General features: G+C 51.5%; 2 protein-coding genes across 2 annotated transcripts in view; one reads left to right on the top strand and one right to left on the bottom strand.

The window, feature by feature from the left end:
* Positions 1-310: 310 nt before the first annotated feature.
* Positions 311-7,534, top strand: PHOX2A (paired like homeobox 2A; the record flags this gene model as incomplete). Its single annotated transcript, XM_081952748.1, has 3 exons — positions 311-524; positions 4,082-4,269; positions 7,079-7,534. The coding sequence occupies 3 exons, from the start codon at positions 311-313 to the stop codon at positions 7,532-7,534; spliced, it is 858 nt and encodes a 285-aa protein (XP_081808874.1).
* An 11,182-nt stretch (positions 7,535-18,716) lies between these two features.
* INPPL1 (inositol polyphosphate phosphatase like 1) overlaps positions 18,717-21,126 on the bottom strand; it is a 48,833-nt gene continuing 46,423 nt past the window's right edge. The window contains exon 28 of the mRNA XM_081952865.1: positions 18,717-20,747. Within this exon, the coding sequence (XP_081808991.1) occupies positions 20,663-20,747 (85 nt within the window). The 3' untranslated portion in view covers positions 18,717-20,662. The remainder of the gene's footprint in view (positions 20,748-21,126) is intronic.

The raw sequence follows: 21,126 nt of genomic DNA, 5'->3' as shown, positions 1-21,126 counted from the left end.
TTGGAGAAGAGGCAGCTTTTGAGGGGAGGGGAGAGCCGAGGGGAGACCCCCGCAGAGAGGAGCGCCGCTGATCTTCTGGGAGCCCCTTTTCCAAAGCCAAGTCAGGCTGAGGGGCAACCCGTCGGGGCAGGACCGCGCGCGGGACCCCCGAAAGGGTTAAGGGAGGGGGCGGGGCGGAGGGAGGCTTGGCCGCCGAGCCTCCTGCTCCGCCGGTCCCAGCCACCCAAGTATATCTCGCCCGCCCCGTCGCTACGCCGCCACTTGGCGGGCGGGCGGGCGCTGAGCCGGAGCGATCGGGGGTCTGGGCGCCATGGATTACTCCTACCTGAACTCGTACGACTCGTGCATGGCGGCCATGGAGGCGTCGGCGTACGCGGACTTCAGCTCCTGCAGCCAAGCCGGCTCCTTCCAGTACAACCCTATCCGCAGCTCCTTCGCCGCCAGCCCGGCCTGCCCGCCGCTCGCCTCCGCCAGCTGCGCCCTGGGCGCCCTCCGCGACCACCAGCCCTCGCCCTACGCCGCAGGTAGGCGCCGCCGGGGTTCGCGGGGGAGGGAGGGGAGGGTGGGCCGCCCCACCTGGCCGGGAACGGGTCGCGCAACCGGAGCTTCCCCGTAGGGCACCCAGTTTCTGCCCGATGCGCCTACCTCTCCTGGCGGTATCGAGTGTCGGGGGTCCTGGAGGGTCGAGGGATGGAGGCGTCTTTGGGGATCTGATTTGGCAAAGGAGCTCCCTCGGGGTCTTTGGGGAGCCCTCGCTGCTTCCAAGGAGAGCAGAAAGGGGGAGAACAGACCATCCGCTTCCCCCGGCCCACCCACGAACCGTGCGGTTCACCCGAGGAATGTAGAGGGAACGGGGTCTCCCCGAGAGGAGCTTTCCTGGGATGAGGGCTCGCCTGGAGGGGTGCACTCCGGCAATCCCAGGGGAGCAAAGCCCCCCACCCAAAGAGCCCCCACCATGGCTTCCGCCCCAAGCCGTCGGAAGAGTTGCTTCCGTCGGGCGCTGAGCAACTCTTTCTGCCCGCCGCTTCCCATCCGGTAAACGTTTTTTCTCCACCTGGGAGGAAGTTAATTCCGACGGTGGGGAATAGTAACCATCACGATGTGCAAAAGCGAGGCCAGTCTGCCTGCGGGCGCCGCCACTTTCGCGGGAATTGAGTGCTGAGCAGTTCGACACCCCGTCGGAAGGGCACCTTCTCCGCCCCCCCACCCCCCCCAGGCCCTGCGTCCTTGCCTCGAGGGTCCTGATCCAGCGCAGAGACACCGGCCTCGGCTGAGGGAAGGGCTCCCCGTCTCTCCCCTTCCCTCAAGGAGACCCCTGGAAGGTGCCGTCCAGTTTTCCTCAGCCAGGAATGCGGTGAGCTCAGGAGGGGATTGATGGGAGTTGTAGTACACCGCTGGTCTGGAAATGAGGCTCCCACGCGCCCAGCAGCCGAATCAGCGCCAACCAGCCGGGTACCTTGGGGGCCAAATGGATCTCTTCTGGCGGATCGATGCCGCCCTCCGGCCGACTCTGAGCAAAGTCCCCCCTTCCTCGACGGATGGGACGCAGGACTCGAATATGGGGTCGCGTCTCGCTGGCTGCGTTCGCAACGGCCTGGGAAACCCACGACTGACCGGCGAAGTCGTTGGGGGTTTCGGGCGTCTTTCGAAACCGCGTTTGGGCCGAGTCAGAGACAGCGTCAAAAAAGAAGGGGAGACCCCTGCCCCGTCGCCTCCGGCCGGGAGAAGCCACGGCCGGGAAGGGTCCCGCGATCCGAGGAGAAGCGCAGTTGAGCGGGAAAGATCCGCACCTTGCGCGGCTTCAGCCGGGCCCGGAGAGGCCCCGAAGGTTCGCTAACTTGGTTTGACGCCTCTGTGGGCGGCGGGTAGTTCGTTTATTCGGGCCGGTCGGGGAGAAAAAACCCCTTCCAGTATTAACACGGAATTCCTCCATAAAGTGATTTATCCACATTTATTTGTGGTTATTCCGTTAGAAGCGCCCCCTCCTCGCCCTTTCCCTCCGCGCCAGCTACCTAAACGGCCAAACCCACGCGTGGGGGGGGGGACAAACAGGCGAATGCGCCTTGTTCGCCCAGCGCCCATTTCCCAGCTCCGCGGACACGCGTGGATCCGAAGCAATTTGGCCGCGCAGAAAGGTAGCGGGAATCGCCTCCCTCGGAAGGGGCGAGGGGCGAGAGGAGATGCGGGGACGCTCGCTCTGCGGACCCCGGGGAGGATAGCCTCTGGCCTGGAGCGAATACGCGCGGGCCCCGGTTTCACGGCGCGCGGCTTCCTTCGCTTCGGCTCCAGGATAAATTCCAATGGGCCACCTCGGAGGAATGAAGGCAGAAGCGGCCAGTGAGGAAGGGGCGTCCTCGGACTGACGGGGATGCCTCATTGTCCGCTGTTTTCCCGGCCGGAGGCGACGCCACTCCGGGCCCCACAGAGCCCCGCGCGAAGCCCAGGAACCCTGCGAATTGAGGCGCCGCATAACCGGCTTCGGGACCGACAGTTTACCGTGAATTTCCCGACAAACGGAAACACGGAATTGGTGAACGTAGCTGACCCGCTCTCTGCCCCCTCCCCATTTTATGTCTCTTATTCTAAACTGGGAGAGGAGAAAGACCCCCAGTATCCGCTAATTCCGTGAAATGGATTCTCACAGCCCACTAATACACACAGGACCACCTCCCAAGCCAATTGTTGTGTGAATGCCATCGCCAGGTCTTTCCCCTAAACTGAGCTACCCAGAGTCCGCTCACACGGGGCCGTTCACACGAGACAGCCTGCCTGCTTTCCTTGCGTCTCTTAAATAACCGATTCCAAATGGTTAATTCAAGTAAAACCGCATCTGGAACGGGAAAAGGTGCAGAGGGGGTCCCACAAATCCCTCCCCCATTCCCGAAGGGTCTTTAAATCCGGCCCGTCCCCCGCGCGCCCAGCTTCGTTTTGCGGAGAAGCGTCGCGCAATGTTCCCCGACAGAAAATTGCAAAATTCCTGGCCGTCGGCAGTTGTTACTTTTTATTCCGTTGATGAACGTTGGGAAATTGCAGGAAATCTTGGAGCGCCCCCCCACCCCCACCCCCCGCGCCCTGGGAACGAAACTCCGGGCAATAGTGTGCAGGAGAAACTCGATTCCGACGATGCCGAGGCGGCCGTTCGGGGTCACGTTGGAGGAAACCCTTTGTTTTGTGGGTGGGTGGGTGGGTGAGGGCGGGGGGGGAAGCATCTCTTCGCCTCCTGGCCAAGGCCGAATTGGAGCATCTGCTTCACAACTGGAGCTAAGAAACGCGATTCTTTGGTGCTCGTAAAAATGCTCAAAATTCCCAACAAAGGGCTTTCCTGACGTCTTGTTTCTCGGGAGCAACCTCTAATTAGCGATGGAGGAGAATTCTTGTAGCTCAGGGTTGAATTGTGGGGTCCTTGGTGCTCTCTGAGCCTTGATGGTTTTCTTGCCCACGTTTCATCACCGAACACTGATGGTGTTACCTAGGTGGTCCATGAAACGTGGGCAAGAAAAGAACCCAGCTCAGAGAGCACCAAGGACCCCACGGTCCTCTGCGTCCCTACTGGGCTCCTTCAGGGATGGGGTGAGCCTCGCAGAGGGCCATGGCATCCCTTTCCTTCACTGGCCCAGACGAGGGTGCTGGGCTACAATTCACACCGATGAAGGAGAATAGTTGTAGCTCCCTGTGGAACTCTCGGAGTTCTTGGTGCTCTCTGAGCTGGGTAGTTTTCTTGCAGACGTTTCATGGACCACCTAGGGAACATCGTCAGTGCTGGGAGGGAGTGGAGCCTGGGATGTGGGGAGGAGGAGGAGGAGGAGGAGAATGGGGCCTTTGATGCTCACTGAGCTTGGTTGTTTTTCTTCAGACGTTTCATGACCCAACGAGGTAACGTGATCAGTGCTAGCTCAGAGAGCCCTAAGGAGCCACAATTCCTATAACCCAACACAACTGAAGAGAGCTGGGATGGATCATTGCGCGGATCCAGGATCCCCAAACTAGCCCCCACCCCCCACCCCAACTGCTCCGTCTCCCCTCCCGGGGGTCCTAACCCACGCTCTCTTTTCTCCTCTCTGCCCCCCCCCCTTCCCTCCAGTCCCGTACAAGTTCTTCTCGGACCCTTCCACCATCAACGAGAAGAGGAAGCAGCGAAGGATCCGGACCACCTTCACCAGCTCGCAGCTCAAGGAATTGGAGAGGGTCTTCGCCGAGACCCACTACCCGGACATCTACACCCGGGAAGAGTTGGCCCTCAAGATCGACCTCACTGAGGCCCGAGTGCAGGTGAGTCGCTGGGGAGGGGCGCCGGCAGCCCCGACACCCCCAGCCCAGGGCTTGTCGCGCCTGCGGGACCCTCGCCCTCCCGCTCCTTCGGCCCCATCCATGGCTAGGGGCCGACTAGGGTGCGGAGGGGCTCGTCTTCCTCCCCTACCCGCGGCGTCCCTCATCCGGACGCTGCCCTGAGCCTGAACCCCGGGAGGTGGCAGGCGATTCCCCTCGCGGTTGATTCTCCGGCCTGAATTCCTGGGGTGGTTGCAGGAATGTTTCCCCGGTACCCACAAATGGAAAACGGGGAAAAAACGGATTTCAGGCCCTTTAACAGGGTCCCCCCCTCCCCAATTCCCGGCACGTATTTAATTTCCGAGGGATCCCTGGTTTTCTTGTAGAAAAGTCTGTGGAGTTTCTCAGCCATCCAGGTCGTGAGAACGATGAAGTTTCTTGGATGAGAAACGAAACGTTTTGTTCTTCAAGGAAAACCCACAATCGTCCAGTTGCCTTTTGAGTTTCCTTGTAGAAGTTTCCTTCCCCAACTAGGGAGCCTCATCATTTCATTCCTTTTTCTTTCATGATTTTTAAGGGTCCATTCAGTTCAAATCTGGCTCGAGAATGTCTCTATTTCAATTGGGTTTCTAGTGCGGATTTAATCCCACAATCCCAGTTAGTGATTTATATACTGTGTTAAACCGGGATCTCTAGCTTAATAGCAATTTCATTTTTTTCCTTTATGAAGTAGTAACGTATATTCCTCACTCTGCAAGTAATTTAAAAATCCCGAGTTTACTTACTCAATTTTACTAATTGCATTTTGTTAATTTGCATTTTACTAATTGCATTTTCCTAATTTACTCTTTTGAAAGGCGTGTTACTTTTCTCACTTACATTATTTCTTAAAATAAAAAAGACCAATTTCTTTTTTTAAAAAAAACCAATTTATAAGCATTGGAGGATGGCAACCGAGTAAAACGCTAGACACAACAATAAAATAAATACACAACAGCAACAATAAATCAGCCATAATAGATAAAACATAGAGGTCAGTGAAGCTTCGCTCCAGGCGAAAGGCCGGTGTCTATAAAGCGCCTAAAAAAATCATAGACCTGAGGGAGAAGCAGCCGCAAAGTGAGGAGGGGGCACTTAAAGGGCTTCGAACAGTTTTCCTTCTGGATTCCAGAATCACAACTGAATGAAGCCCAGAGGCAGTTTTTAATTTCACATTCTCTGCAGCAGCCTTGGGGGGGGGGGGTAGGATGGGGGAGAGGCTGAGAGGGGGGGAGGAAGCAATTTTATAGACTGCAAAACATTATTTGTCAATTGTTATTTTTTGTAAAAAAAAATTTATTTATCCTTTCAGGTAGCTATTTCTGAAAACAATGAAGGTGGAATATATAAACAAACAACATAAATAGATAAAAGGCTAATTAAATGTCCTTTTTGCTGGGGGAGATGGGGATGCGGGGAATAGCCATTTGTGGACTTTTCCCGTTTTGGGTCCCCCTCCCCCAGATCGCTTTCTGTTTTAACGGGAATTCTTAAGGTTGATTGTTAAAGAATTGATCTCCAAATGCCTTTTTCTCCCAAACCTCTCACATCCCCCACCCTCCTTCTCTGCCGTAGGAAGAAATTGAAAATAACAATTTTGGGTGCTGTTTTTAATTCTGTTTTTAATCGTTTGCTGCCCAGCACCCAGTACTTAAGATGGGCAGGGCACGTAAATGGGATAAATTAGCAAATTTGCTGAAGAGAAGAATTAGGACATTTTATTTGTCAGATAGAAGTTCTTTGGGATAAAAACGGTTTAAGTAAGGCTGATTACTAAATTTGGGATAAAAAACAATTTTTTAAACCATTGCAGGGAATCGAACGGTTTGGGTGATATTAATTCTCCCTTCCCAAGTTTAGACTGGCTGCCAATTTCAAACGAATCTTGTGGCATTTAGGTAAAAATATATAAAAATCTAAATGCTATAATTGTTCCAAATAATAATAAAAATAAGAAGAATTTCTTAACCTACTTAATTAATTGCTTAATTGTTGAGAAAAAAAGCCTTTTATTTTCCACCCCCACTCACAAAAACAACAAATTTTGCTGACGTTTTCTGGATAGTTGCGGTAGGATGTGAAATTGGTTGTGGGTTTTGTCTTCCGTCGGAGTCTCTTCAAGCCGTTTGAGTTACTTTATAGCTAAGAAGAAAACTTCATGGCAATGTTCATCTAATCAGGAAAAAGGCAGATCCTCCCTCCCAATAAAATAAACTGCAGAAATAAAACACACTTTAAAAGGCCCCCTAAAGGAAACCGAGAATTCTCCAGCGATTCAGACTCTTCTTTTGCAGGATTTTTAATTTTGTATGCAATTTTATATATTAGTTTAATATATATAAATGAAGAACAGTATTTTAAAAACACATGGTGTTTGTAGGGGTCCATTTACATTTCAAATATTGCCATTTGTGTTGCAAATACACAACCTTTTGAAAGCCGGAGGGGAGGGGAGAAGGAGGGGAGAAGCAGGCAGACCATCACTGGGTCCGGCAGTTAAGGGGGAGGGAGGGAGGCAGGGGGCTACTGCAGGGCTGCGGCCATCCTGGATCTATGGTACAAGAGAAGTTGGTCACTCAGGGTTGAAACTGGGGGCGGGGTCCTTGGATGCTTTCTGAGCTTGGTGGGTTTCTTGCAGTCGTACTGTGATCCAATTAGGCAGCCTGATTTGTGCTGTGAAGGGAGGGGGGTTATATAGAGGAGGAGGAGGAGGAGGAGGAGGAGAATGACTAGGTTGTATCTGGGGGAGTAAATCTGTCCTCTCCCGGTTTAGGTCTGGTTCCAGAACCGCCGGGCCAAGTTTCGGAAGCAAGAACGGGCCTCCAACGCCAAAGGGCAGAACGGCGGCAACAACGGTGGCGGCAGCTCGGCGGCAGGCAAGAAGCCGGAGCCCCGATCCTCCTCCGAAGACGACGAGTCCAAGGAGTCCAACTGCAGCCCAACCCCAGACAGCACGGCCTCCCTGCCCACCGCTGGGGGCCTGAACAGTCCTGCCGACAGCCTCAGCCCCAGCCCTGGCACGGGGCAGCCAGGCCTGGGCCCTGGGCACGTCACCCCCACCCTCAAGTCTCCCCTGTGGGCGGGCGTGAGCACCAGCAACGGGGGCACCAACACGGCCGAGCTGCTGAAGGCCTGGCAACCCTCGGAGGCCGCCATGCCCGGACCTTTCTCCGGCGTGCTCTCCTCCTTCCACCGGAAGCCAACTCCACTCAAGGCCAACCTCTTCTAACGGAAGCACAACCACATGCTGCTGACCCACAACTGTCCCCTCCCTCCCACCACTGCCAGAGGTCCTGTCCTGCTTGGCTGCCCAAGGCTGCAGAGTCAACTCGGGAATCTCCGTCTGAACTTCAAGAGCAGCAGCTCTCTCTTGGACCTCCTGGCCAAGCCAGCTCTGAAGTGGCCTCAGACACTTCTGAACAGGGATGACCAGCAGCACACCCTCCGTTTTTGTTGAGTCTTCTTGTCATCTCCTGCCCTGGGGGAGAGGGTGGAACCAAGAATGGACCACCCAGGCTCCAAGAAGGAGATCCGGGGCTTCAAAGTGCATCTTGGGTGGTCAAACTGTCCCTTCTTCTTCATGAAAGCCAACTTAAGAGTTGATGGAGTAACTGAGCTTCACCGTTGCTCCACGAAGCTGCTCAGGATATTTCAGTTGGTGCATGAGTAATATAATCTTTATTGTCATTGTACTTAAATACAACGAAATTGGTTGAGGAAAAATTCACCAAATTGGCTGGACTACACCTCCTCTCATCCCCTGCCCAAACGTTTCACTAGATTGTGGATGTGGGAAGGTGAAGTCCAGTACATCCGCTTGGCTAAAGAGTGTCTTGTCTATCTACAGCTGGGATGGAGTCAGCAACCTCAGCCTGCCGAGTTTGGTGGCAACCATGCACTTCACCAAACTTGACAGGTAGATGGTCTTCAGGTAGATTGACAGCTGGCGGGATAAGAACTTTGAGGGTGGTCAAGGGACAAGAGGCCAGGTGGATTCCCAGGGGCTTCCCCTGTGGTCGCAGAGATGGGGAAAAAAGGCACAAGGCAAGGCTGTTTTTGCCCTTTATTTATATTCTCACCACCTTCCTGGTCTCGCCATGCCCAGTTCAGAAGCTTCCAAAGATACAGGATGCAGAAGAGGCAGAGTTGGAAGGGACCTTGGAAGTCTTCTAGTCCAGCCCCCTGCCTGAGCAGGATACCCTACCTATCCTATGCCAGACGAATGTCTGTCCAGTCTCTTCTTGAAGCAAGGACTTCCTGGATAGAACTATTTTTCCCCGGTGGAGAAGGTGACTTGTCCCTCTTGCCCAGTGAGTAGAGAGAGAGGGACAACCCTGAAGCTGCTTGGAAAAGAGGACAAGGGACATTTGGATGGGGGTAGCATGTTATTCCTTCTTGCTGCTCCCTTTGACTTGGGGTTGATCCATCTTAAGGACCTCACCACCGTCAAAGCAGGCATCAACCAGAGCACAGAACAACTCAAAGAAGTTGTCCAGGATCAGAAAAAGTGGAGAGACCGGGCTCATGGAATCGCCAAGAGTTGGCAAACGACTGAAATGGATAACATCATCATCATGAATCTCACCATAAGAGAAGGAGGAAGTTCTTCTTGAGGTTGACAATCCATAATGCAAACATGACTGAGATCTGAACAGGCTCTTGCCATTTGGGGATGGGGTCTTGCTATCTCCACAAAGGTCTTGTTGGATTTCCGCCCCATTCACAGACTGGGCTGGGAATGGCCACAGTGGGGTAATCCAGCTGGGCTGCTTTGCTTGAGAGTGGGGCCTTGGGGTATCACCCACCCACCCCAAATCCTGCCTTCAGGACAGCAATGAAAAAGAATCAGTGAAGCAGGACCAGGGATGTAGGGCGCTTCTTCTGGAAATGGGTGGTTTATGGCGGCCTGAAGCTGAAACCTTTGCTGGACTTCAGGGGAGAAACCAGGTTCCAGGAGGACCATGTTGCCCTGAGTGTCTACCATGAGTGCTGCATCCCAGAAACTGGTGTCCATAAAACTGTACCGTTACTCTTTGAAAATGTCCAAACTTTCCAAGTACATGAAAGCTGTTTTCCCAACTTGGAATCTTGAAATGGAAAGGGAGGTCTTGGAGAACCTCAACGGGTTTTGTTCTTCTCACTGCTGGTGGGTTTTGGGGATTCAGTTGCGTTGGCCTTCAACTCCTACAATCGCTGCAGGTTGACCCAAAGGATGTGCAGAATGCAGAACCTAGAGAAAAAAATAGATCCATGGCGGGAGATCCAGAGGGTTCTACAAGGTTCTAACAAGGTTCAGCAAGGCACAATACACCAAGCCCAGGAGACATTGAACTGATGATGTGCAAATTCAGCCAATTGGTGTTATTGGGTCATCTCTTTGAGGATGTGTGATCAACACACTCACTCTCCTCCTCTGAGCCCCTTTTGACTCTATCATTTCTCCAAGAATGATGCCAGCTCCCAGAAGGACCTAGTCTCTTGTTCTGGAAGTCCAGAGCTCACCTCTTGAAGAGAACTTGACCGATGGTGTCCTTCCACCTCCTTTGGAAGACCAAGATAGCAAAAACCTTTCCCATGGACAGCAAACTCTCTCTTGCTTGGCCCTTCAGCATTAAAATACCCTCATGCAAAAACTCTAGAAATGGCAGAGAGGTGAAGATACACCTGGATGAACACAGATCTTCCGTGGTGGTCCCTGATGGACATCTATCCTTCCCAAAGAGTGGGCTCTACTGCCCATTGCCGCCAACCTGGTGCCCTGGTGGGAGATGCAGACACCATAGTTACATCCCTGAGATGGTCAACCTCAGCAGGTACCCTTAGATGCCTTCTGCTCTCTGATGGTCTGGTTGCTGCTTTAGCACCTGGGTGTAGAGGGGGGGAGGGGGAGGCTCTTGAAAGCCCCTTCTAGTTTTGGGAGACCTACATGGGAAGGGGAAACATTGCTCAGCACTTGCTTCAGGACAGGACTTCCAGGCCCTCCACTCTCTGTTTGCACTTCTCACATGGACAGGAGTTCTGGCCTTCAGGACCAAATGTTGCTGCCTTGGTCCCCCCCAAGGTTGGAGGGCTTTGGGGCTGCCTTGTAGGAGGGAGGTCCCAAGGGGGCAGTCAGTGGTCTTCTTGGCACCTCCTGCTAAGAACCTGAAGGGCCCAAGGGTCAAGCCATGGACTCCTACAGCAGCTGAGGAGTGGGGATCTTCTCAGAAGCTTCGGTCTTCTGCTGAGGGAGATGGAGAGAGGTCCTCTCCCCTCTCCAAGCTGCTGCCTTGACAGGCAAACGTCACATTTGGTCCACAGCACCAGCAGCCCACGCATCTGATTCTGACTTAGCCACGGAATAAGGCGGAAGCTGCTACTGACCAGGTGTGACTGAGAGACCAAGAAAGCAGGTTCTCTTTGGGCCACACGTCTAAGTGAGTTGGTTAAATGTCCCCTCTGCCCACAAAGCTTGGCGGTGTTAATCTTGGGTGGCCTTGCGTGTCTGTGTCACATGCAGGTTTGTGGGTGGGGGTGTCGGACACATTGTGTAAACCAGGAGAAGAGAATATTTGTAGATCAGGATTGAACTGTGAGGTTCTTGGTGCTCACTGAGCTGGGTGGATTTCTTACAGATCTTTCATGATCCAACTAGGTAACATCAGCAGTGTTAGAAGCAAATGGAGTTTGTGTACAGGAGGAAGAGGACTATGAGGTCCTTGGTGCTCTCTGAGCTGGGTGGATTTCTGGGAGATGTTTCCTGACCAGACTAGAGAACATCATCAGTGATAAAAGGAAGGAGGATTTGTGGAGAGGAGGAGGAAGACGGTGGGGTCCTTGGTGCTTTCTGAACTTGCTTGTTTGCTTGCAGACATTACAATACAATACAATACAATAGTAGAGTTGGAAGGGACCTTGGAGGTCTTCTAGTCCAACCCCCTGCCTAGGCAGGAAACCCTATACTGTTTCAGACAGATGGCTATCCAACATCTTCTTAAAGACTTCCAGTGTTGGGGCATTCATAACTTCTGGAGGCAACTTCTGTTCCACTGATTAATTGTTCTCACTGTCAGGAAGTTTCTCCTCAGTTCTAAGTTGCTTCTCTCCTTGATTAGTTTCCACCCATTGCTTCTTGTTCTACACTCAGGTGCCTTGGAGGATAGTTTGACTCCCTCTTCTTTGTGGCAACCCCTGAGATATTGGAACACTGCTATCATGTCTCCCCTAGTCCTTCTTTTCATTGAACTAGACCTACCCAGTTCCTGCAACCGTTCTTCATATGTTTTAGTCTCCAGTCCCCTAATCCTCCTTGTTGCTCTTCTCTGCACTCTTTCTAGAGTCTCCACATCTTTTCTACATCGTGGTGACCAAAACTGAATGCAGTATTCCAAGTGTGGCCTTACCAAGGCATTATAAAGTGGTATTAACCCTTCACGTGATCTTGATTCTATCCCTCTGTTGATGCAGCCTAAAACCGTGTTGGCTTTTTTGGCAGCTGCTGCACACGGCTGGCTCCTGTTTCAATGGTTGTCCACTAGGACTCCAAGATCCCACTCATAGTTACTACTATTGAGGAAGGTATCATTATACTGTACCTGTGCATTTCGTTTTTCTTGCCTAAATGTAGAACCTTACTCTTTTCACCATTGAATTTCATTTTATTAGATAGTGCCCAATGTTCAAGTTTGTCAAGATCCTTCTGTATCTTAAGCCTGTCTTCTGGAGTGTTGGCTCTTCCTGCCAGCTTGGTATCATCTGCAAATTTGATGAGTTCCCCATTTATTCCCTCATCCAAATCATTGATGAAGATGTTGAAGAGTACTGGGCCTAAAACAGAGCCTTGGGGTACTCCACTGCATACTTCCCTCCATGTAGATGCAGTTCCATTGAGGACTACACATTGAGTGCGGTTGGTCAGCCAGTTACGAATCCATCTGGTGGTGATGCTATCCAACCCACATTCTTCTACTTTATCTAGTAGTAGGTTATGGTCTACCTTATCAAAAGCCTTACTGAAGTCCAAGTAAACTATATCGATGGCATTCCTCTGGTCCACTAATTTTGTCACTTTGTCAAAGAATGCAATAAGATTAGTCTGGCATGATCTGTTTTTGACAAACCCATGTTGGCTTTTGGCTATTACTTTGTTTGCTTCTACATGCTTGATTATTTTTTCCATAATCTTTCCTGGTATTGAGGTCAGGCTGATAGGTCTGTAGTTTCCTGGATCTATTTTTTTCCCTTTTTTGAAGATGGGAACCACATCAGCTCTTTTCCAGTCCTCTGGTAGTTCCCCGGTGTTCCAGGATCTCCGAAAGATATAGTTCAGTGGTTCTGAGATCTCGTCTGCCAGGTCCTTCAGAACCCTGGGGTGTAATCCATCCGGTCCTGGTGATTTGAACTCGTCTAGGGTAGACAGGTGCTCACTTACCATTTTCTTCCCTATTTCAATTTGTGTTCCTAATCTGATTTTTGTGGTGCTGCTTTTGATAGGTTGGACTGTTTTATCCCTTTGTGTAAAGACAGATGCAAAACATGAGTTAAATAGTTCTGCTTTCTCCCTGTTGCTTGTCACCTTCTTGCCACTTTCTCCCAGCAATAGACCAATTGTTTCCTTAACTTTTTTCTTGTTATTAACATGTTGGAAGAAGCTTTTTCTGTTATTTTTTACTTTTGTGGCAAACCTTTCTTCGTTGTGAGCCTTAGCTTTCCTCACTTCATCTTTACAGGCTCGGGCTATTTGCTGATATTCTGCCTTAGTTATGTCCCCCTCCTTCCACTTTTTATACTTTTTTGTCTTTCAGTTTGTCTGAGGGTTCTTTATGCAGCCATGCTGGTTTCATGACCCAACTAGGGAACCTCATCAGTGTTAAATCTTTGTGCTTGGCTGCCTTCTGCTGGCATTCATGACAGATTCCCTAATTGGGTCATGAAACATCTGCCAGAAAGCTCAGAGACCAGCAAGGACTGCACATTGTGTAAACTTTGCACACTTGGTTCTTTGGTGGATTTGCACACCAATGCTTGCTCAGGCCATTCACCACCTGGTGGCTGCATTCTCACCTTAAGCTTGCGTAGGATTAACCTTGGTCGGTTACTACCTGGAGTAGCATGTTGTACAAATCCAGTGGTTGGGTTCGATTGGGCACCGTTCACTCTGTGAAGCCAGAAAAGGGGTCACCCAGCAACCAAGTTCAAGCCTGCTGTGCTAACACAGGTAGTCCTCGACTTACAACCATTCACTTAGTGACTGAAGTCACCATACCACTGGAAAAAAAGGACTTACGATCATTTTTCTCACTGATGAGCACTGCAGTCTGTAGCCACGGGATCAAAATTTGGACGTTTGCCAACCGGCCTGTACTTACGACAGTTGCAGCTCCCTTGGGCCTACGTGATTTCCATATGGGACCTTCCCAGCCGGCTTCTGACAAGCAAAGTCAGTGGTGGAGGAAGCCGGATTCACTTAACAACAGTGTGATTCACATAACAATTGTAGTGATTAATAGGCCTTCGATTTACTTAACCAGCAGTGATTTGTTTAACAACCCTGAGGGACAAAAGGTCATAAAATCGGAATGGAATAGCAATGGAAAAACCGGTCCCGGTTTTGGTCGTAAGTCGAGGACTCCCTATGTTGTATTGGAGATTTTGCAACTCTTCTGATTGCTGGTGGCCCCATCTTGGAGAATTAATGAAAATCAGAATGGAGCTGGAAGGGATATTGGAGGTCATCTAGTCCAACCCCCTGCTTATAACATTTCAGAGAAGTGGCTATCTATCTAGTCTCTTCTTAAAAGCCTCCAGTGATGAAGCACCCAGTTTCTGGTGGCAAGCAGTTCCACAGGTTAATTGTCCTCATTCTTAGGAAGCTTCTCCTTAATTCCAGGTTGTTTCTTCTCTCCTTGATGAGTTTCCATCCGTTGCTTCTTGTCCTGCCTTCAGGGGCTTTGGAGAATAGCATGACCCCCTCTTCCTTGGGGCAGCCCCTCAAATACTGGAGCACTGCCACCATATCCCCACTAGTCCCTTCTTTTCATTAAACTAGAATTCCTGCAACCATTTTTGATACATTGTACAGAGAGCAGGGGGCACAATTTCCCTTCAAAAAAAGAGGAAGGGGTGGTAGAGCAGCTGCATAGCTCCTAATCCCCCCCCCCATTTGCAGCAGCATCCATTATCTAAAGCAGACTTCCTGAATATCGGCATCTTTAAGGTGGACTTCAAATTCCAGAATTCCCCACTTCTCGAAGGCCCAGAGAAACCACCTTGTGTTTCCATGGCAAGGAACAGATTTCATGAGATGGAGGGAGACCTTCCTTTGAGTTCTGAATTTGTAGAAGGAGGAAGAGAGGAACGAAAAGAAGCAATGGATAAACTTCTCCCCCCCCCAAAAGGCTGGCCCCCTCCACTTTCTTCCTCTCAACCAGCCGTTTCCACGTTCTTCCTCCCCCACCCCCACCCCCTTTGGACATTCTGGGCCTCTGGCTAGTTTCTTCCTTCTAGTGTGAAGTCCCGTGTTTGTCCTGCATGTGCCTGTTTATTGAGGGAACTGAGTTTACGCCACAAAAATACAAGCAGACTTTGTAAAATGGAGGGAATGAAGCAAGGGTGTCCAACCTTGGCCCCTTGAAGACCTGTGGACTTCAACTGCCGGATGGCTGGGGAATTCTAGGAGTTGAAGTCCCCGGGCCTTCAAGGGGCCAAGGTTGGACCCCCCTGGATTAAAGGAAGCTGTTGAAAACTCTCACCTTGGCACCAATGAGGATAGGTAGAAGCCTGGATCAAAAGTGGTGCCTCTCATCCCAACCAACCTGACAAGACCACTGAGGAGCCGGCCTGGGGCCCTCCTTGTCTATGTACCAGTAGTAACACCTCCCGTGGCATCGTCCTATGTAGAAGCAACTGAGGCTTCTTCAAGAGGTGAAGGTCTAGAGAAGAGAGGTCTTTGAGATCCAAGGTTGGGACTTCAGAAGAAGCAATGGAAGAAGGGGTGAAGTCAACCACGACGGTAGATAGGATTTCTAGGGAGATGGGTATTACTGCCTGGTATCTTCCAAACTCTGTTGGAGTTATTGTCTTAACACTCCCAGGTCACTGAATAGGAAAGGGTAACTGGGCAACCTGGTGGCCACAAGAAAGCCAAATGTGGCTTCCTAGCCAGGTCAGGTCCCCCCCCACCTCAAACTGGATCTCTGCACCGCCCCCCCCTCTCCTCCATCACAGGGCTGTCCCCCACCATCCCTGGTCAGCTGTTCCGTGTGGCTTGGCTTGCTTTTTTTTCTTCCCTGCTCTGTAATTTATTGATTTGCAAAAAATCTGCTAATCTAAATAAACTTAATTTATTGAAGAACGCAACGGGGGACTTCCTTTCAACTTCCTTATTTACTTGTATCCTGCCTTTGTTTGTTTATTTACTGCAAATAATTCAAGGGGTTTGGTGAAGATGTCCAACATACCTTTCCCTGCCTCTCCTTCTCCCTGGCGACGTGGGTGAGGCTGAGAGAGAGAGGGACTGTAGCCCACCCAAAGCCACCCAGCCAACTTTCATGGCCAAGGTGGGGCTTGAAGCCACGGCCTCCCACTTTCTAGCCAGGTACCTCATCTACTGGACCATGCTGACTCTTATTGTTTTCTTTAAAAATCAAAATAAGTTTGCTGATGAATGATGGATGGCAAGCATTTTGAGGCACGAGTGCTTTGGAACGTCCTTTTCCCACCACTTTTTCGTCCAGATTCTTTTCCGGGGTTCATCTTCTCTCCTATCTCACCAGAGTCAAAAACTGCCCTTTGGGGTCCCTGCCTGTGTCCTCGGAGCCCTTGGGGCGGCAAGGGGCTGGCCATGTTTTAGGGCAGTGTGGTCAAAACCTTTTGGCATCAAGTGTCCAAATGGGAGCGCACAGGGGGAGGGAAGTGCAGGAAACCGGAAGAGCAGATCCACCGGCGCACATGTGCAGCAGCACCAAAATCTGGAAGAGCCGTTCCCCGCGTGCATGCTGAGCTTCCCATTTCCAGCATGCGCGTATGTGCTGGTCAACTAGTCTTCCGGTTTCTGGCGCACATGCGCGTGTAAAGACCAAATGGCCGGCACACATACATGTCCCGGAAACCAGAAGCTCACCTTCCTGGCACACACATGCGCACCAGGGAGCTACTTTTCTGGTTTCCAGCACTCCTGTGCGCATGAAGAGCAGCTGGCTGGCGCACATGTGCTTGCCAGAACCCAGAAGAGCAACAGGCGACAGCTGGTGTGCCCAGGGATGGCTCTGTGTGCCACATCATGGTTTTAGGGCATCCTCTGTGGATGTGGCTCATGATGGTGGGGGAAGCAGCTTCACACAACCAGGTTTTGTAATGGCTGGCTTATTCAGCTCTGCTGTTTCCCTCCAGATGTTTCTTGGAAGACAGGCAAAACAAGACCCTGCCTGACTCCATCCAGGTGTGTTTTCCAAACTTGGGAAGTTTAAGATGTGTAGAATTCAACTCCCAGAACTGTTCTGACTGAGGCTTCCTGAGAGCATGAAGCCAACTCCTGGTCCCGACAAAACCCTCTTTTATTATTTGACTGTGAATTCTGCTCCTTTACCTCCAGAAAAGTCTTTCGAGGGAGGATTTACAGTCACAGACCTTATCTGGCTTGGAGAGCTGCCAGGCCGATCTCTGCAAAACCTGGCCAGGAGTCTCAGAGAGTCATGAACCAATGAAGCGAACTAATGGTCTCCTGCAAACTCCACTCCCCTTTCGCTCCTCTTTTATTTCCTCTGGGAGGGGCCATTCATCGTCCACCTGTGGCCTTACTCCCAAGTCGACCCCTGTTCTTTAGCTCTTCCCTTTGTCTGGCAACTCTGCACATGCGCACTCTGGGAACAGGCTCCAGCTGTCCTTCTGCCTCACTGATGTCTGACTCCGAAGGCAGCTGATAACTGGCATACGGCTCTGGCCCCCTCTCTGCCTCCGACACAGAGCCCTCATCATCAGAGTCTTCCCCAGACTCCAGGACTGGCCCAGGTTCCTCCCCAACCTCCTCACTGTCTGAATCTCCTGACCGCTGGAAGGCCACAACAAGACCCCTCCCCCCAGTGTGCATGGGTGAACTTCAACTCCCAGAATTCCTCAGCCAGCATGTTAAAATATTGATAGTTCCAAACCCCAGCAAATTGGACAGGAAAAAAATAAGTTTAGAGATGTGCATGGCTGGCTCTATCTTGTGTTAAATTTACTTTTTTGATTGAGGTTTAGCTGATTCGGTCAACAACATCTCTTTTCTGGTTCCCACAAAGCACCCCCCATTCTGCAAGGGCCTCCACAGCACTCACAAAATGTGCTCAACAATCCCCCCCAAACTGTGATATTTTCCACTCCTAGCTAGAAAACGATGAAAAGGACAATCCAGTACGCAAACAAGCCCTTTTATTGAATCATGACGTATTAATCTAAGGCAGGAGTGGGGAACCAGGATGGGGCCTTTTCTGCCTGGTGGACTTCAACTCCCAGAATTCCTGAGTCAGCCAGCTGAGGAATTCTGGGAGTTGAAGTCCACCAGGCAGAAAAGGCCCATCCTTATCACCCACCTCTGATCTAAGGCATGAAATGTGACCAGGAGAGGAAGAATGGGGCAGCCGTTTCTCCCACCCCTAAGATATTAAGCATACAAAGAGTTTCAAAATAGAAATTAAATTAAACATTTAAAAAGCACACATGCACACACAACACAACAGAGTAGAATTAAGTAAGGTTAAACTCACACCAAACATTAGTAATAACTGAAGAGAGAGAGAGAAAAAGAGGAAAGGCAGCACAAAATCATTGACTTCTTTCTCCCCCATGTGGCAAAGGAACCAAATAAAGGAACGACAAACACGGAATATCCTTCATTTCTGTCTCGGAGAACTGATTTTTGCTGAGGTGGGGTCGGCCCTGGAAGGCTGACCTAGAGTCCTCCCCCGTCCCTGGGGAGGACTACAACTCCCAGCTTCCCCAGATTCCATGTCTGTGAGCTGGAAATTATGGAGGTCCTCAGGAGAATTTCCATGAAGGGACCTCGAGTGTCTTCTCACGTCATCCAATCATGGTTATGCCCAAGGTTTCTCAACTTTGAAGAGAGGTGGACTTCAACTCCCAGAATTCCCCAGCCAGCTATGGCTGGTTAGAAGGAAGAAGGGAGGAAGAAGGAAGGGAGGAAAGGGGAAGGAAGAAGAAAGAGGGAGGAAGAGAAGGAAGAAAGAAGTGAGGGAGTGAGAGACAGGGAAAGGGGAGTGAGGAAAGGAAGGAAGGGAAGAAAGAGGGAGGGATAGAAGGAAGAAAGAAGTGAGTGAGACAGGGAAAGAGGGGAGGGAGGGAAGGGGAAGGAAGAAGAGAAGAGGGAGGGAGAGAAGAAAGGAAGAAAGAAGTGAGGGAGGGAGAGAGACAGGGAGGCAGGGAAAGGGGAGGGGGGGAAAGAAGAAAGGAGGGAGGGGAGAAGGATGGAAGATACAATAGAGATGGAAGAAAGAAGAGGGTGGAACAAAAGGGAAGGAAAAAGATGTGAATGAGAGAGAGGGAAGGAAGAAGAGAGGGAGGGATGGGGGAAGCTGTGCCAACTGGGGAATTCTGGGAATTCTAGTCCCTCCATCTTCAAGCCACCAAAGTTGAGAAGCCCCAGTTGGGCCAATCAAACTGCCGCAAGGACAATTTCAACACTCAACAAGGTTTAAGAGATGCAGGAAGAGACTCTTAAGTCACTAACTGGGGTCTGGGCTGGGTTGAAACCCCTCAACAAAGCCCCCTCTGGGTTAGATTCACCTCCCCCACATCTCCCTAGTGTGAAATAAGGCACGGAGCAAGAGGGAAATCCCCACCTCCACCAAAGAGAAAGGAGAACCAAGGCAATGGCCTGGGTCCCAGCCTTTGGCTGCCTTGGCTGGATCGAAAGACGCTCTGCAGGCACCACGGTTTGCTCAGGGGAGGAGAGCGGCCCTTGTCCCCAGGTGGCTCCCGAGTCAGGATGAAAGGAGGCTGCCCAATGGGGGGGGGTCTGCTGGAGGAAGCCCCCAGGTGAAAGCACTTGCAGGAACAAGGGGCTCGGGATAGCCTCAACACAAAACCTGATGATGGGACTCTTCTGTCCTCCTCCAGCATGAAGCATCCCAACTGGGTCCACCCAGTCAAGAGTCCATCCTTGGCCAAGATCCCAGCTCTGCAGCCTGGACAAGACGGCCCTCTTGGTCAGCAAATGGCTCATCATCCCCCAGCGGTTGACCCTCACTTCTTCATGAGGGGCTGCTCTGGAGAACCAGCAGCTCTGGCAGGCAGGCAGGCAGGAAGGCCTCGTGGAGATGGGGATCCAGGACTTCAGTAGCTTGGTCGCTCCGGTTGTCCAAGAGCAGTCTACCAGAATTGGCACTGCCACTCAAGAGGGATGTGTGGGTTTCTTCTTTCCTGGAGGCTACCTGAGTTTAATCTGGAGATTGTCGTCCACGGGTGAGAAGATGCATGTTGGTTTAAGGCAGGGGTGTCCGGTCTTGGAGACATGTGGACAACTGGACTGGGGAATTCTGGGAGTTGGGAAGTCCGCAAGTCTCCATGCGGCCAAGGTCGGATTCCCCTGGTTTAAGGCTTAAAATACTCCCAAAGAAAGATGCCAAAAATGGACCTTGAAAAGCTTCGTAAAAGTTGCCAGGAAATTGTGAAATGATGGGACAAGGGAAGATCCAAAGGGCGAGTGGGTCGCAGAAGAAAAGCTGGACATCGTCAGCCTCATGAGGCCACGCGGGGGATGTCACAATTCACCCCCCCCCGTGAGTCCGGCCTTGGTGGGGGAGGGAAACGGCCTCTGGAAATCCCTTCCGGCTCCATGCCCAAATTCCCTCCCCACCTGTGAAATTGTTTACACTGGCTGCCTCCCATCTCTGAATTGAGGGGAGGGGGGGTTGGCTGGTGGCCCCCCAAAGGACTGTCCACTGGCATCTCAGGCCTGGAGGCCACAGGTCTCCCCATCAGCAGCTCTTGGGGGGGGTCCTTTCTCCTGGGAATCCCCCCTCCCAGGCCAGGTGTGAGTCAGGGGTCCCGGAGGTTGGAGGGGGAACGTGGTTCTCTGCGAGGAAGGGGGGGGCAATAAATAGGAATAACTTAACCCAGGGCAGCCGCAACCCCCAGGCAGGCCGAGGCCACGTCACCTTCAGCTGCTCAGACCAGGTTCCCCAGGAGCAAAGGTGTCCCCGCCACATCTGGAAATCGGGGCTGCAGGCCACAGTTGGGCTTGGATCCTCCCCTCCAGGGGGAGATGGCCAGAAAAGGAGGCAGGTGGACCCTCGGTTGGCAGCTGTAAGGGGGGAGGGGTGAAATCTGAAGGGGAAGGCACATCTGGCATGTGGGCCAACATCGCCCCCAGAAGTCCTGGCTATTTCTTGAGTTTCTCCAGGAGAAGCTGCTTGTGGCTGGCATCCATCACCCCCGCCTCTTCCAGGTCCTCTTCAGTGATGTCACTGCAAAGGGGGGAAGTGGAGGAGGAAGGATATGTTAGAGAATGAACAGAGTTGGAAGGGATCTTGGAGGTCCTCTAGTCTAGCCCCTTGCTCAAGCAGGAGACCCCGTACCATTCCAGACAAATGCTTGTACCGTCTCTTCTTCAAAGCCTCCTGTGATGACACACCCACAACTTCTGGAGGAAAGCTGTTCCTTCCATCCATCCACCCATTCCTCGGTCTATCATGTATCTTGCCTCTCTCAAAATCATAGAATCCCAGGCCTGGAAGGGACCTTGGAGGTCCTCTAGTCCAACTCCCTGCTCAAGCAGGAGCTCTTACACCATTCCAAACAAATGGTTGTTCAATCTTTTCTTAAAGCCTCCAGAAAGGGAGCCAC

Source organism: Natrix helvetica (genome assembly GCF_964273705.1).
Source record: "Natrix helvetica genome assembly, chromosome: 4".
Classification (NCBI taxonomy): Eukaryota; Metazoa; Chordata; class Lepidosauria; order Squamata; family Natricidae; genus Natrix; species Natrix helvetica.
Note: the sequence above shows the minus strand (reverse complement) of the source record. Positions and strands in the feature narration are given on the sequence as shown.